Here is a 16,099-nt window from a genome sequence, read left to right on the forward strand (position 1 = left end):
GTGTGGTCTCATGCGCTGTGGCCCGTGCTAGCCCGCCATTAGCAGCAGCTGCAAGACCCCTGGCCCCTGCGCATACTGTATCTTTTACTGTGCATGAGACTATCAAGCCGGCAGAGGCATTTCGTGCTACTAGCCAGAGAGCTAGAGGACAGGCGCAGGGAGGGGATGGGACGATAATGATCCCCCCTCGTTGCTCTCCATCTGCGTTGCGGTACATGTATGTCTTACCTTATTGCCCGGTTGATACAGGTACCACCGGGTTATGGATGACGAGCGGGGGTTCGCTTTGATATCAGGCAACGAGAAAAAAGGAACATTGAACAGCCAAGTTGCCAAGATGGTTCGAAATGGCCGAAATCTCATGTCCCTTGTGCAGCCAATCCAGGCTGCGATATTCCAGACTCCACGTGCCGGCGAGGTCACGCAGGCCAATTGGGCACGGCACAATTTCACCCCCAAGGCCCAATCACAGCGCGGCACCGGCCTCCGCGCTGCCCATTGGCCAGATTTCCATCAATCGCATCATTCGCCATTTCAGCAAGTCGTCGACGGAGCGGACAAGACGGAAGAGAAGAAAGAGAGCGAGAGAACAAAAGATTGGCTACCCTACAACGTGAACGTGCTGCAACGGCCCACCTGATTTGCACGATTGTGCTCGTAGAGTCATATACGGTGACTGTACGAGCACAGTAAACCCGCACTTGGCCGTGAATCTTTGTCTCGACTCCTCCAAGCACAAGTCCGTCTCTCACTAGCCAGCTGATTAAAAAAGAAAGCAAACTAGTGCTTCGCTCCCGTCTCCAAGGACCCCCAGTCTCCGCCAATGCCTTGCATTTACCTCACGCAACGGAAACGGCGCCGGCAAGACAAATGACTAGCATGGACACAAGCTACCATGGCATGGCTCATCAGGCCTGGCCTGGCCGTTGCTCACCGACATGTTTATCGTGTAACGGAGCTTCTATGACGCTATCTAAGAGGTGGAAACCGACCCAGAGACAGTATTACGCAAAGAAAATCCCAAGAGAAAAAAGAACCCACCGCGGGCGGCGTAACGTGCGGCAGACCAGGGCGGTGTTTTTTCCCTGGGGGGATTTTTTGTTGTTGCTCTCTTTTCGTGGTGTCTCACACAACTACGACGTTGAGCAAGGTAGTTAACGGACTACGGACTACGGGCACGGAGAATGTTGAGCCGATTTTCTTCACAAACGGCTTTGCTAACGAACGCTAGACTCCCGCTAGACGACGAATGGGGGCGCCCGTCAACTTCATAACGGAGGACAGCTACTCGTCAGAGGTACGGAGCAGAAAGTCGTGAGGAGGACTCTTGGCCCGCCGGGACCGAGCTGCACGAAGCTCGCAGGGTTCACGTTCACGCAGGTGAGCAAGCACAAGCAGGAATCCTTGAGCTTACCCCATACTTGTACGAAGAGGCAAGGCAATGAGCCTATCCGATCCGGCCGAATAGTGTGATAGGCCGAGCTAAAAAGTCCACCGCTAGGGTCTTTTAGACCAATTCTGATGCCCTGATGATCACCAGCTAGGAAATAGCACCCGTCTCGCCACAGTGCGCAAGACATACAGGCCCCCCCTAACGAGCATACGGCAAGGGAAAGCAATCTTGGTCCCCTTGTCTCTCTCTCTCTGCTGCTGCTTCTTGGCCAGGAGGGGAAGCTAAATCCCACCCACAAAAGCCACCAGCCACCAAGAGGATTCGATCCGAGAGAGAGAGACAGAAAAGTCGAAAAGTGATGGGCCAGTCGTTGACACTGCTCATTTCCGTCGACCACCGGCCTCAAACACCCAGAGCACCAGACGTCCACCAATGGCTTTGCGTGAACCCCCCATCTCGAGGGCTCACATGGCCGTGAATAAATGCGCCCCAATCTTTGCTGCGTGGTGGATGGTTCGCAGCTTCTGCCCCGAGTTCCACAGCGTAGACGAGCATAACTGGCTTGGTGTGCGAGGTGGCCTCGGACGAAGTGCGATCGACATGTACAAGTATGTACACCACCGACTCTCTCGATCACGCCGAATCGCACACTGTACTACCAGCCTGGCCCCAAGCATGCACTCGGACAGGTAATCTACGGCGAGAGAACAAGATCCATGGCAAATCACACGCTAGCCTCCAATGCTGTTATAAACTCCGTAAGAGCATCAAGTCAAGAGAGACAAAAATTTCATGGGCTTCGGAAGCACACCACCCGGAAGATCCACTAGTAAAAGTACTGCATCTACTCCACAGCAAGTTGATTCTGTACTGTGCATCTGGGGATAAGGGCCCTGGACGGCCTCGGAAGAGGATGCCTTTGGGTTTATTCCCACTCGTGGATGTAGCTCGGCTTTGTTCCTGGAGAGCTGTCATTTCTCCCCCCTGCCTTGGTGTAAAATATTACCAGTCACTCAGCAATCTTAAAAGCAAGGATAGAGTCGTAATCGAATTATTAATTTGATCAGTCAAGTTGCTCAGATGGACTCTTTTCTCTCCGACAGTGCGAGACCCGACCTGACTGGCTGACTGACTGACTCGAAGCTGTCATGCATGTCTTCGTACTAGGGACCTGTTTGGAGCCAGCCTTGGACGAGCTGGACTGGAGAGCTGCGCGTATCCGCATCAGGATGGGTGGACGCTAGTTGCCCTTTCAAAGAGGTCAAGTACAGTAGCATTAGTCGTACGCGGAAAATAGCCTACTTTTTACCTTACTGGCGAGATCGGGGCGGACAAACTGTCTAGTAGCGAGGGATGAGTACGAGTATTCGCGCAAATACCTGCTCCGCAATGTTCTGGTATAAGCTAGATTGGCAGCCCAGAGGCTAGTCGTCCTTACACTGTGTGCGGGCATCTGCGAGTTCATGGCATGAAATGTGAGACCTCAATGCCGTGTGCCCTGATGGAGCGTGATAAACGGTGATTAGCTTGACGGAGTGCATGTGGCGTCCTTGAGGCTGAAGATGAGAGATTAAATAATGAGTAATGAGCACCTATCGGCGTTGATGATCGTATGTCGTCGGAGAGCTGGCGAGCCCCCCTGTTACGCACGGCCGCACTACTCGTGGATAATGGATATGAGCGTTTGTATCCGTATACTTCGTATGTGCCAGAGAACTGAGCCGAGCCATGCTCAAGGCCGGAGATATCAGGACGAGGGACGGGGGAAAAGGCAATGGAGCCGTCGATTTTTTGGTCTCGATTTCGAGAGACACTGGGGTCACCCACTTTCGAGGCCAAGTCTTGACACTACCTTCTAGCCCAAGAACTACCGGGTAGCACGAGTTTTCGTAGTATACTCCGTGGGTAACCAAAATTCCTGCCCATGTACGAGTACTAATCCGGGTGCGATCGGGCATTGAGGGGTCGAGGTCGGTAGCCGAGACTGCGCGGCGGTGATGGAATGGTTCCAGCTCCAGCTGCGGGACAGGGAGGCGAGGCTATGTTGCAAAGGCACGGCGGTAGACGACAAGTATCCTGTGGTATCCTTGCAATATCTGCCCAAGGCGGCCCTGACAAGATTGTGTAAGTCCAACCCGTGAAATCCAAAGGTACTCCTGGTGTGAATAGTAAAGTAGTCGTATATAGATAGAGCTTGAGTAAGTAGGTGGCTAGTAATAGCAGAAGCAGAGACGGTGTTACGACATGTCGAGTAACGCAGTGCCGCACTAGACACCTCCAAAAGCCGATGCTAAGAGACGCGGGGTTCCTGCGAGATCCAACAGCAGCGGCTCGAAAGGTGCTGGAAAAACGTGGGCAGCCCAACGACACAACATGTGTCATACACAGCTTCGTCACGAGCAGCAACAATCTTAGCGAGCGCGAGCCCGTCAGGTTTTATACTCCCACGATTAACGCCCTCGAAGAAGCGAGTGGAAACGATGTGACGCCTATCCGACGACAACACACGAATCTGTAGCATTTGAGATCGATGCCACCAGCGGCAAGGTGACTGACCTTGACTGCTTTGCATATCGCGCTTTGGCCTCGGCGCTTAGCGGTTCACGACAGCCGAGATCAGCCGAGATCAGACGAGATCAGACGCAGACGCAGGAAGGGCCATCACGGAAAAGATTAGGCCACAATTACTAAGGGGCAGAGGAAGATTCCGGGATAAATTAAAAATAGCATCAAAGCTGTGGTCTCACGCGGCGGCCATGGCAGACACGTGCGTGCTGAGTGATGGCCATCCATGGCACCGCGATAGCGCCAGTAGTGTGATTTGCCGCGTCATGACAAACAGAGGGGACAGTAGCTTGTATCTAAGCGCCCGGCTGCGAGCATGAACAGATGGCCGCAGGATCCGTCGCCAAATTTAGCCCGGGATTGGCCCAGAGTGAGGGGTTAACGGACATCTGATAGAAGCAGGGATATGTGTGCTGCTTGTCACTTTCGAAGCAGAAGGAGAGCCGTTTTTGTCTCATTCGGGACCGTTGGAGTCTTGCCGTTGTATTGTGGAAAATTGGATGTTCCCTCGTGGAAAGACACGGAATATGTTGACTTTGAAAACGGCGTACCTAGGAAATCGCGATAGGGCAAAGGAGAATGAATACAGTACCTGATATCTCACCCAATCCACGTTACTACCATCTGTTGTTCTTGTCAACGGCACGGCACTGACTTCAGCCGTTTTAGGCAAATGGACTTTTTCATTGGCGTTATCTCATCTCCATCTCCATCGACAAGAGAAGCAAGAGCAGCAGCAATCCAACTTCCCAAATGCTACCCCGGCCCACTCTCTCCTTCTTTATTCACTCATTCAGTCAGCCACACCAGACCCGAGGCCAGATACAACTGAGAAGGAGCGAGCGGTGCTGTCCTTCCCTTTCTCCTCACTGAGATCGGTCGAAAGTGCGGACTTGCCTTTGTTGCGGAGCCCTGGCGCGCGTGATTGGCCATTTCTTGCAGCCCGGTCCCCTGCTAGCGCGCCATGCTACCTGCGCGAGTGAGCCAATCTCGATCGCTAGGTGGTCTGTTGGCAGGGACTGGTCCTTGCGCAGGGAAGGCGCTACAGTTCGGTTGGTCCCGCGGCCCCTGCCGCTTGCTGCACGAGCCAGCTTTTCGTCACATCCCGCCGTCGAATCAACGTGGCCGGAAGCATTTTTGGGCAGCGGGGACAGGCCGCTAGCGCGCAACTCTGCCGCCACTGAAGGAACCCTCACCTTGTCTCTTTCCTCGCTCGGAACTATCCCAACGACAGAGTACAGAGGTCCTCGTACTAGGTGCAGTACAGCTGCTCGTACAGGCAATCCGAGCACAGGGCCTCGTACAGGTACAGCGCTCGGACTTCGTTCTCGGCATCGTCTCTCGACTCCCTTGCGTCCCCTGTGGATTTTACTGTAGTACGTAGTACATATGCCTTGCGCTACATTGCCGCAGTCACCCGTGTACTCGTACTTGTGCTCGGCATCTGCGGGGAGACGATGCCGCTTCTCAGAGCAGCGCTGGAAATCCCTACCTCGACCTACAGAAAAGCCGGCCAGGGTCTGGCTCCTCTCGCTGCGAGGATAGTGTCTCTTGCAGCCCGCTCTCTGGCCATAATGTTGACCTTCTATGGATACCAGCTCCCAAGGCAGCAATTATTGGTACCGACATCTACCAGGTACTCAATGCTGGGGCATCACTGATACTTGTTGAGGCACGGTGAGGTCACCTTACTCGCGTGTACCCGAACTCCTCTTCCACGACTCGGCTGTTGACAGTTGAGTGCTCTGTACCTGCTTGGTGCGAACATTACGCTGCCTTAGCACTGCTGCAGCAATCCCGCCAACGGCATAGAGCCACAGACGCCTCTGTGGACGGTGGGCAGCTTTTTGCACAATCCCGTTGTGATTCATCTTGGCGACCGTCTTCGAGTACTGCTCAGGTGCCCTACCTACCAAGAAGCTACTGCGAGTATTCGCATGTACTGCGGAGACCTAAGCTTTGCTGCTAATGAAGACGACACCATCAGCTTTGCTGCCGGGGTCTCGATCTGCAACCTCCTTCGTCCAAATACGCTGCAAGTCGCCGATGCGGTTTAGGTCGTTGGGCTCTTGATGGGAGATGGAGAGAAGACCCTGGCAGCTCTCGCTCTAGTTACTCCGTTCGCTCATGTCAAGCAAAACAGAGTTCAAGTACAGTAAGCACTGTACATTTTGCTGCAGCGGCATGTCTGACAGCATTGATGAAAAGCAAGGTACCGAATTGCACAGAGTCTGCTGAACGACACACCATCGTTTGCACGGGTGCTGCTCATTACACGGGATGTGATGCGTGTGAACACATGGCCATCCGCTGGGATGGACGGCACCGCCTACAGGGCCTCGGGGCATGGCTCTCTCATGGCCGAGCTGCTGCCCACGTTCTCATGGGGATGCCAATACTGGCAGTAGTACTGGTAGCATGGCACCTTTTTCGGCGTCATCATGCCCAAAAGGCCCAGGCCAAGCGGCCAGAGGCTTTTAGCCCTTGACCAGCGGGTCTCTCGGACAGACATACGAGCAACTCGTGCGGGTAGCTCGTCCAGCCATCGCCCATTTCTTTCCGCTGTGGCGTTCGGTGTGGGTGACATGTCCGCGGGTCCAGACAGGCATCCAAGAGGAATTTTCTCGCCTCGGTGGTTGGCCCAACCCCGGCCAGCATCTCTCCCGCTAGAGCTGCTCTTCCGCACATCCACCGCCCTCCACGAGTCCAGGGAGCTGCGTTTGAATGAAGCTCATTGGCTGCTCTAAGCGCAGCTCTGGACACAAGCGTCCTTGGTTCCAGATGGGCATAATTAGTGCCATTTGAAAGTCAAAAATAGCAACACAAACTGCAAAAACCTCCCTTGGGAAATCGGTCGAGATGGTCCTTCACGCTTGGCCGCGAGAGAGGCGGCCATGATATAAGTCATGGCCCATCCTGCTCCTCGAATTTAACCCTCTTTCTTTCTTGTGCTGGTGAGAGTATTCAAGTGTCGCCAAAAGGCTTTCCCCTTCTCTTTTAACCCTATTTCCCCCTCCGCCCTCTTCCTCCTCCTCTTTGATCAGGCATCATCATCATTTCCAGTGAAAAGCAAGCCGGACTTGCTTGGAACCAGTCATTCACTATACACACTATTCAACTTTATTTTTTGCGCAATTTCACCAGAATCCGTTGACGGACGAACAAAGCGACACCGTTGTTTGATACGACATCTCGCTTCGACTTACACCGACCACTCAGATCTGAAAAGACCGACTCGTAATTTAATATTTTCAACTTCGGGCCCGAACAGCCAGCTTTGGCAGGACAGCCAGCCAGCAACAGAACAGTCCAACTAATCCTTATCGCCTTTCATCGTCCGAGACCTGGACCCCCGGCAATACAAACGGCGGCATTGACTGGATTTGCTCATCGTCCCGCTCCTTGCCCAGCCCCACAACAAAGGACATACAGTGCGATTCCCAGCCGGCCAAGCACAGTATTCTTCACACCCCTGCCGGACTGTGCAAGTACACCCCTCCCCTGGTCCCTCAGCGCACAAAGAGAAGGTACCTTGGGTGTTGAGCATCGCAAGCTACAAATGTCTACCCTGCCCCCCAATCACCACAATATCTTGTCAAGAGCATCAATGAATTCCGTACACATGGCCGTTTCGCAGTCTGGGAAGGCCAAGGCGGCCCCCAAAGCCAGCAATGGCTCAACACGACGCGGCACGCAGATGCACCGCCGTTCAAGAACAGGTATGTCACTGACACATGGACGAGATGCCTCTCCTCGTCTATCTATATTCTACGACTACTTGGGGAAAAACACTCTGCACTGAAACTTGGACTAACTCGGAGATCTTCTGTTGTTTAGGTTGCTATACCTGCAGATTAAGACGAAAGAAGTGCGACGAAGGCACTCCTCTTTGCACAGCTTGCAAGCACCTTGGCCTGCAATGTGAATATAAGCGACCCATGTGGTGGAGCAACAACGATGCGCGCAAGAAGCACAAGGAGGATATCAAGGGCATCATTAAGCGCAAGAAGCTGTCAGAAAAGTCATCGCACGCCTCCATCTCAACCTCTGTCACTTCTTCACCTCCTGGCCTGTCACACTCCGTGCCCTCATCCGCCACATACACCGATCCCATGGACCGCAACAGGTCTGCGTCTATCGATTCTCACTTCTCAAACGGCTTCAACTTCAACGGCCCGATGCACCAGGCCGACTACTCCTCTTACAACTCTCAAATGCCGCCAGACTTCATGATTGGCTCCTACTCACCCTACGAGATTGATGTCAAGACGGAGCGACAAATGTTCATCAACGACATCCCAACGTTGAAAGAGTCTCAAGTGTCTACCTTTAGCACTTACTGCCCGCCTCCGCCACCAGGAACCGTCCTGCAGTCGGGTAGCCTTCCGGGAAGTTGGGTCGAGCAGGTTCACGAGGAGCGCCGCGAATCGCTGGCCGAGGAGGCGCTCAACGTCAACTTCTTTGACTTTTCTCACGGACCTTCCTACGACTCCAGGCAGGTCAAGATTGAGCTGGATGAGAATGACCAGCGCTTGTTTGACCACTTCATCCAGTTCGTCCTGCCCACCATCTTCCCCATCCTGGAGACGAACCAGCATGGATCGGTGGCGTCAGACCTGATTCTCCCTGCCCTGCAGTCCAACAACACATATCTGCACTGCTGCCTGAGCATCGCCGCCCAGCATCTCAAGTCTCTGTCCGCTGGTCCCAGCGAGGACATTGACCATGACATCATGCGACACCGCTACGCGACTATCTGGTCGCTCTGCGAGTCGCTGAAGCGCGATGAAAACTACCAGCAGATCCTCGAGGCTACTCTTGGACTCATCTTCTTCCAGTGTGTCGTTGGCCGCTCGTCAAACGAGGAGCTGCTTGACATTGCATGGCACCAGCACTTCCAAGCTGCCATCAACCTGGTGACCAAGCTGGACCTCCCCCGTCAAGTCTTGGACCCTGCCACGCCGATGACGCAGACTCCATTCAACATGACCCTGACCGCCTGGATTGACATCCTTGGCGCCACCATGCAGGGAACATCCCCTACCTTTGCGCACACGTACCGCGAGAAGCACCTGTCTCAAGCAAATCCATACATGGGTCTGCGCGAGCTCATGGGCTGCGAGGACCGAGTCATGTATCTCATTTCTGAGATTGCCTGCCTCGAGTCTCTCAAGAGAGACGGCATGGATGATTTCACTCTCTGCCAGCACGTTTCCGCCCTAGGCGAGCAGATCAGCCTCACCGAGGTCGGTGAGTTTACGCCCAGGATGCCCTACAACGCCAACGGCACACTGTCGCCGAAGCAGCTTTCCAAGAACATCACGGCCGCCTTCCGCCTTGCGGCGCGCATTTACCTGTGCAGCTTGGTGCCTGGCTTTAGCCCTGAGCAGCACTCACCGATGGGTCTGGTTGATAAGCTTACCAATGTCTTGCGATTTATCCCGTCGGGCCCAGAAGGGTTTGACCGCAGCTTGGTCTGGGTCTACCTCCTGTGCGGCTCCATCAGCCTGCCCGGCTCCGAATTCCGCGCCCTCTTTGAGGAGCGCGTTGCGCAGCTCGGCGAGCAGGCCAACTGTGGCTCTTTTGGCCGAATGGTCATGGTGCTCCGTGGCCTCTGGCTTCACAACGACAACTTGTCGAGGCTCGGCACTCCCGAGAGCGCCGGCTCCGATGTGCCTCAGCAGTATCTCCATTGGCGAGATCTCATGCGGATGCAGAATATGGACTACCTGCTCATGTAAGGCGAACTTGGCATATCTTTACAAGCTGGTCTTTGAGGTGCGACAAGCACAAGAGCCTGTTTGAGCGGCCAATGTTCCATGTTCTTCCTTTTCCACCACAAAGGCAAAGCAGGCATTTGCCACCTTTCTTTTCTCTTTTATTACCTTTTTTTTATACTTCATTCTTTTATTATGATTCGTTCTTAAGAGATGCCATCTCCACCTTTTTCACATATACCCCTTCTGAGATGGGCTTATTAGAGGATGCCGCAAGGCAAGAGCAGGGCTCACAGCGGTTTTTACACAAACAGAGATTAGTGCGATATGGGAAAGCCTTTGACACTTTTGACACACTTTGGATAACTTGGAATACTTGGAGGAATTAACGAAGACTTTGCGTGGATAGTCTGCCTGGATGGCAGACTGGTGATGAATGATGCATTTTGGATTTCTTTTCCAACGTCCCCATTTGTGGGACTTGAGTTTGCGGTATCACGCTCGGCATGCTTTATGCTTATACAATATACCAGGCTGGCATTGGGCTCGGCGCAATACGTGTGCATTTGGGGTTTTCATTTTCTTTTCTAGGCCTTTGAGAGGACGGAACGCCTCCATGGCTGGTTTTCATGAAGCATCTAGCATGGATATGGGATACAGAAAGAATGAGAGCAAGCTGGCGGCGATCATCAGGGTTGGGATTTAGGAAACTGGAGTTTCTGTTGAATGATGCATGTCTTCTCATACAGACATGATTTAGTTAGTCTAAAATATCAATTTGATGACTATTCATCCCTTAATGTATACTTGTGTCTATTATGAGCTCGGCGAGAGATGATGAGAATGTGACCAGGGTCGATGTCGGCACTCTAGCATGTTGCATTGCTTTTTGCACAAAACGGCATAGATAGCGTAATGAATTGAGTTTATCAACATATTGGCCAGGTAATATATTTTATACGGTTTTACGACATGATGCATCCTTTCATTGGCCCATTTACGGGCTACTGCATATTGTATATGCATATGGATATTAACTAATATTGGGTGAGAATATGCAAGATGCAACCGGTGGAGGGTGACATTAGCGGGGAGAAGAGAAATGAAGAGAGGGGAGACCTTTGAATGGAGAGATAGGGCAAAGGAAAGAGAAGAGAGAGAGAATCTCCATAGAGCGATGCCCGGGCAGATGGAACCGATGATGGCATGTTTTTTTTCTTCTTCATTATCGGGAGGGGACTGCATCCACTTACACAGAGAATTACGGCATTTTGGGTAGGGATAGTATTTATCAGGCAGGCAGCCTGTCATATTCAGAATCTCACCGAATCGGGGTGATGCGGTGCGTAGTACATCCCTGCCCGGAGCGAGTGAGGGCCGAGGCAAAAGGTATTCAACATGGCAGGAAATCAGCTGACCGGATAAAAAGAAGAAGATGTAAAGTTTTTGTTTGCATCCGGGGATGGAGAACGGGATAAACTCGAGCAAGGCAGATAGAGAGCAAGGACGAAGATGCTTGTACAGTAGAGCACTTTGCTCGGCATGTCTGCGGACGAGTCCCGACTTTGGGCAGGGGGAAGCATTCGGGTGGAAGGGTGTGGGTGTACAAGGAGAGAAACGGGCTGCCATTGCAACCATAGGTACTGCGCCGCGGAGAGAGCCATGCGAGAAGCCATAGATCCATGTAAAAAATGATAATAAAAAAACCGAGAGTCAATGTGGCCACTTTAGAGCGAGCCTTTCAGAGCGTGTCGTTGCATGCGTACTGTGAGGAGAAACAACGGGGGGTGTGGCATTGCATTGCAGTTTTTAGTTGAATTTTTTTTTCTAAACTGTGGCGATGGATGGCGAGGTCAATTGGCCGGGGAGAAGCAAAAAAAAAAAAAAAAAACGATGCATCTTCTGGACCGGGGGTTGGAGGGAGGGAACAAAAAAACCGACAGGGCATGGGATGATTGGGTTTCAGACGTTGATTTGCTTGTTGGTGTTTTTTTCAAACCACGGGGACATCAATGTTGTTGGGGCGGGCCTTGGCGTGGCGTGGCGTGGTGGCGGTGCGGCCCAAAATTGGGTGGCGTTTTTGAGTGATAGGTACCTGATTTGATGTTTAGATGGTTTTCGGACTATTGATATGCAGAGATGGGGTGGTGAGTCTCAGCTGAGCGTTGGCGTGGGCGAGTGGGTGAGCTGGACAAGAAAACACGTATAACGGACGCGTATGTGTGTATGTGTGTGTGTTGGCTGTTGAGGTGAGGGAGCCCAGATGGGACGGGTGGATGGATGACGGGCGGGAGGTTTGGACGGATGGGGTAGGTAGATGGAGCGATGTTTGTGTAAGTCATGGGTATGGATTGATTGATTGATTACTATGCGGAAGGGGAGTTGCGTTGCGGAGAGGCAGTTTATCGTATTTTGATGCTTTGTGTGTGTATTAATCAATGGTATGATTGATTTGCTGTGTAGGTGCATCTACGAGGAGTGTATCAAGCTGCAGCATTGGGGGGACAAGGACGGGTTACAACAACCGGGGAGGACATGGACGACAACCGCACGAGAAGCCGAAATGTCGGACTTGGTGGAATTATTTTTCCTTCTTCCCAAGGAGCAGGGGTAGCTTCAAAACAGTGAGGCGATGGCCCAGGGCAAAAAAGAAAAAACTCTCGGCATTGGACCTTTTGCTGGGGGGAGAGAGGATGAGGAGTTTTGAGCGGGTGACCTCGTGCATGTACAGGTACAGGCATTGCAGGTGGGAGCATGTACATGCAGTCCTCCATGCTGGGGCACGCTGTATTACTACCTGTACTCTGTTGGTGACGGGCGAGAGAGTGAGTGCAGCATGCAGGAACATGGAGCGCCAAGGGGATTACAGGTACCTGGTAGCACATGGGACGAGTGTACAGCTCCATCTGATACGGGGTGGTGCAAGTACAGGTACCAGGGGGGCCAGAGAGGGACAAGGACCGGTGCAGTATACAGCCCTGCTTCGCGGGAACGGAGGGAAATGCTGCTGGGTACAAGGGGATAGCAGTAGGAACACAAAACGAAAAGGAAGACAGATGGTGGAAGCTGCATGACAATGGTGACGAGTGTTTGTTTGGAAACAAAAGTAAGACGGAAGTCTAACCGGGACCGGGGGTGGTGGTTACGACAATCTCTTCTCCGGCTATCTGCCTCTTGACTTTTCAGGTGTTCTCGTGTACTCTCACTCTTCTTATCCATCCTCGCTTGGATTTGATGGTGTGGAGTTTTTTGATATGGCCGAAGAAGCAGAGGAAAAATACCTAGGACGGCCCTTTTGCACACGGGGATGCTCCGGGGGGAGTGGTTGTACCGCAGAGTGGCATCTGGAGTGGCATCTCTGGCCAAAGATGCCGAGGGAGAGCGAGCGGGTTGTTTGGTTTCATGGGGGGCATCGTTTTCTGGTTTGGTTCTTGGTTTGGCATGTGCTCAGTGTGTAGGTAAGCCAGCGATTGTGTGGAGTAATAATAGAAGGATTTGGATTTGGATGCCAACTAATACAGAGTACTGAGTAACTAGATGCTCCCGGTGAATTAATTGTTTGGTTTCGCCGTCGAGGATCATTTCATCAATTGTCTCATCTGCCGTTCAATTCCATTCACTTCCATTGGCTTTTTTCTCTCTGTTCGAGCAACATGTACATCTACACTGCCGCCCAGCTGCTGCACACTGCCGCTGCTGTTATAGGCGCCCAGCCAAGGCCCCCCTCCAGCGGCTACAGCACATCAAAGGCGCCTACCGCACAGCCAGTTGTTTCTCTCCAGGGCCAATGAGCGCCAACCACCTCCTCCAGCGCGCCTAAACTGAAACTCGAAACCTCCAACCTGCATCGCCAGCCCACCAAAGCTTGCCAAACGCTGAGCATCAACTCCATCCATAAGCTACGGTATGACGCATCGTCCGTCGCCCGCCGTGAACTGCCCGCCAGTCGTTTGCTCAGGTACCATGTCGAAGAGCTCCGTCCTACTATACTTACTACAGCTGCCACCATGACAGCAACTTGCAAGACAAGCTGGCGTGCTGACATGGACTTATTTGAGGCATCTCCAGTCGTTCCTCCGGGAGTTCACCCTGGTCTGCTCAGGCGTGTGTCGAGTGGCACTGGCGCCGGGTAACCGCTTTTCGAGTGGTTCTGGAGCGTCGACTGGCTACTTGGCGATTGTTTCGACAGCCTGCCGGACTTGCATTCACTCGCTGGCAGTGCAGAATGCAATCGAGTGGCCCTTGAAACGTGCTCGTGCTCGACATGGTGAAGAAGCCGCCCAGGCATCGGGATCTGGAATGATGCCGCTTCTGAGACGCGCCAGAGCGGATTCAACACGCCAGAGTCGTCTGATGCGCGCCTATCTATTATCTACTATATGCATTTACATCGTAGTCTTCGTATCCTATCCAGAGGCCTCGCTCGTCTCTCTTAACCCGCCGTGACTTGAGTCCCTCCTAGTTTCGTTTCTTCACCTATTCTTTCCACTCTCTATCCTTTACCCTCTACCCTCTCTCTATTCTTCATTCCCTTTTCCTTACTTACTTGCTTGTTCATGTTACATTCATTCACACATTGACAACCGTTCAGTGCTTGCTCCTCCCCCCGCTGTTTGGTATATGCCCTCCCTCCACTTTGTCTTTGGAACACACGCAACCCGTTCTTTGATCTAACACACGAGTGCCAAGTTCACCTCGTGACGACTTTCTTTCACGTTCACATATCGCCACGAATTTTCCACTTTTGTCTTGCTTTATCCTTTACTCTTCAAGAGTCTTCCGTTCAGTGGCTTACACGGCTGCTGGTTCAGCCAACCCCTACCGATACCGACGCCGACTCTCCTGGTATCCCATACTGAGGACGATAATCATATAATCATCAACTTGGGCGTGTTTAATCAGAAGTTTTGTGGCCAAAATACAATGACTATTGCATCACGGTCTGCTCGTCTCTTGCTGCTGGTTTCGGCATTGGCATCGCTTGTCTCAGCCTCGCCCTTGGGCTCCGTCTATATCCAAGACGCGCAGTGCCCTGCTAATTTCAACTCCTGTCCTTCGGGTCTGCCCAATAACTTTTGCTGCGCCACGGGAACATCGTGCCTCCCATTAGCTGGCAACACGACGGCGCTGTGCTGCCCAAACGGCGAGACCTGCGAAAAGATCCAGCCCATCACCTGCGATGTTAGCCAGCAGGACCCGACCAAGAACCAAAACTCGCCGATCAAAACTAGCATCTTTGACGTTGCGTTGGAGAAATGTGGCACAAACCTCTGCTGTCCGTTTGGATATTCGTGTTCTGGAGATAACACCCAGTGTGTGAAGAATTCTGATCAGAGCACATCTCCGGAGAAGGCCAGTTCCTCATCCAGCCCTTCGCAAACAAATGCTTCACAAACAAGCACTTCACCCGCAAGCGCTACATCAGCGACCACTGCGCCGACTTCTGCACAAGCCTCTTCTACACCTGCCTCTTCTCTGGTTGTTGCGCCGATTGCTACCACGCCGACGTCGTTCCCAACGGAAGAATCGACTGTCCCATCAACCACATCGGCCCCTGATGCCTCTCCCACGGCCGACGCAAGCTCCGGCGCGCCAGAATCGACATCTTCCAAGGCAACAAACCCAAAGACAGTGTCCATAATCGGTGGTGTCATTGGAGGCTGCGCTGTCCTGGCTGTTCTGGGAGCCATCTTGTTCCTCTTCATCCGTCGCCGCAACCGCCGCAGCAAGAATGGCTATTCCGAGAAGACTGGCTTTGGACGGATTAAGCATCTCGGCCCCGGTCCTCAAGGCACCAGCATCATGGTCTCCGATCCCATCCTCCAGCCAAACTCTTACCGCGCCGACTTTATCCGCAAAAGTCCCTCCATCAGCTCTTCCATCAGCCAGAGGCCTCCGCAAATTGTTCTCAACCACCATGATACATCCCAACGTCTTTCCATTCCGAATCCATTTGACTCTCCTAGCCCTTCGAACCACTCGCCTACGAGCTCTCGAGATTCCACTACTTCGGAGGACGAACGAAATGCTCGCACAGGGCAGGTTGAGTCTCGGAACCGGTTGGCTCCTATAAGAGCCATGAAAGCTTCCAGCACCAGAGTCTATCCGCAGAACGTACCTAGGGAGCCAAGCGGAGAGAACATCAACATCTTTGCCGACCCCATCATGATGCATAGTGATTATGATAGGCGTCAGACGCACGCCACGACGTTTACGGATCTCATGGTCGAGGCTCAGCTTGACGACGTACACAGAGGGGAGCCATATCTCGGTCCCCATTCGATGAACAGAATATGACACCCATAATATCTCCCACTCCTCTCTCTCTCTCTCATCATTTAGTCGAAATCTATACGTCATGATGCTTCTTTTTTTCCAGTTTGTCGTTGATGAAGCAGTCTGCTTTGTTCTGGTTAGGTTTTCC

General features: G+C 52.6%; 8 protein-coding genes across 8 annotated transcripts; 4 read left to right on the top strand and 4 right to left on the bottom strand.

The window, feature by feature from the left end:
* Positions 1–1,791: 1,791 nt before the first annotated feature.
* Positions 1,792–2,720, top strand: M431DRAFT_283866 (hypothetical protein). Its single transcript, XM_024914034.1, has one exon. It carries the CDS (start codon positions 2,004–2,006, stop codon positions 2,454–2,456), a length of 453 nt encoding a protein of 150 aa, XP_024778360.1. The 5' UTR covers positions 1,792–2,003; the 3' UTR covers positions 2,457–2,720.
* On the bottom strand, positions 2,557–3,351 carry M431DRAFT_477868 (hypothetical protein; the record flags this gene model as incomplete). The annotated part of the gene is made up of 5 exons (XM_024915619.1): positions 2,557–2,642; positions 2,708–2,797; positions 2,832–2,949; positions 3,044–3,219; positions 3,246–3,351. The coding sequence occupies 5 exons, from the start codon at positions 3,349–3,351 to the stop codon at positions 2,557–2,559; spliced, it is 576 nt and encodes a 191-aa protein (XP_024778361.1).
* A 1,473-nt stretch (positions 3,352–4,824) lies between these two features.
* Positions 4,825–5,863, bottom strand: M431DRAFT_527379 (hypothetical protein; the record flags this gene model as incomplete). Its single annotated transcript, XM_024920709.1, has 2 exons — positions 5,651–5,863; positions 4,825–5,491 (listed from the first exon to the last, which is right to left on the bottom strand). Exons 1-2 carry the CDS (start codon positions 5,827–5,829, stop codon positions 4,825–4,827), a joined length of 846 nt encoding a protein of 281 aa, XP_024778362.1. The 5' UTR covers positions 5,830–5,863.
* A 1,717-nt stretch (positions 5,864–7,580) lies between these two features.
* On the top strand, positions 7,581–9,699 carry M431DRAFT_490306 (hypothetical protein; the record flags this gene model as incomplete). Its single annotated transcript, XM_024916783.1, has 2 exons — positions 7,581–7,677; positions 7,796–9,699. 2 exons carry the CDS (start codon positions 7,581–7,583, stop codon positions 9,697–9,699), a joined length of 2,001 nt encoding a protein of 666 aa, XP_024778363.1.
* A 1,208-nt stretch (positions 9,700–10,907) lies between these two features.
* Positions 10,908–11,384, bottom strand: M431DRAFT_503649 (hypothetical protein). The gene is made up of 2 exons (XM_024918337.1): positions 11,105–11,384; positions 10,908–11,017 (listed from the first exon to the last, which is right to left on the bottom strand). The coding sequence occupies exons 1-2, from the start codon at positions 11,337–11,339 to the stop codon at positions 10,989–10,991; spliced, it is 264 nt and encodes an 87-aa protein (XP_024778364.1). The 5' UTR covers positions 11,340–11,384; the 3' UTR covers positions 10,908–10,988.
* Positions 11,385–11,678: 294 nt separating this feature from the next.
* M431DRAFT_515874 (hypothetical protein) lies at positions 11,679–12,251 on the bottom strand. Its single transcript, XM_024920291.1, has one exon. The coding sequence runs from the start codon at positions 12,142–12,144 to the stop codon at positions 11,830–11,832; it is 315 nt and encodes a 104-aa protein (XP_024778365.1). The 5' UTR covers positions 12,145–12,251; the 3' UTR covers positions 11,679–11,829.
* A 735-nt stretch (positions 12,252–12,986) lies between these two features.
* On the top strand, positions 12,987–13,563 carry M431DRAFT_283999 (hypothetical protein). Its single transcript, XM_024914035.1, has 2 exons — positions 12,987–13,129; positions 13,213–13,563. Exons 1-2 carry the CDS (start codon positions 13,078–13,080, stop codon positions 13,464–13,466), a joined length of 306 nt encoding a protein of 101 aa, XP_024778366.1. The 5' UTR covers positions 12,987–13,077; the 3' UTR covers positions 13,467–13,563.
* Positions 13,564–14,598: 1,035 nt separating this feature from the next.
* On the top strand, positions 14,599–15,972 carry M431DRAFT_74535 (hypothetical protein; the record flags this gene model as incomplete). The annotated part of the gene is made up of 1 exon (XM_024922236.1): positions 14,599–15,972. One exon carries the CDS (start codon positions 14,599–14,601, stop codon positions 15,970–15,972), a length of 1,374 nt encoding a protein of 457 aa, XP_024778367.1.
* Between the last annotated feature and the right edge of the window lie 127 nt (positions 15,973–16,099).

The sequence above is a fragment of the Trichoderma harzianum genome (assembly GCF_003025095.1).
Source record: "Trichoderma harzianum CBS 226.95 unplaced genomic scaffold M431scaffold_2, whole genome shotgun sequence".
Taxonomy (NCBI): domain Eukaryota; kingdom Fungi; phylum Ascomycota; class Sordariomycetes; order Hypocreales; family Hypocreaceae; genus Trichoderma; species Trichoderma harzianum.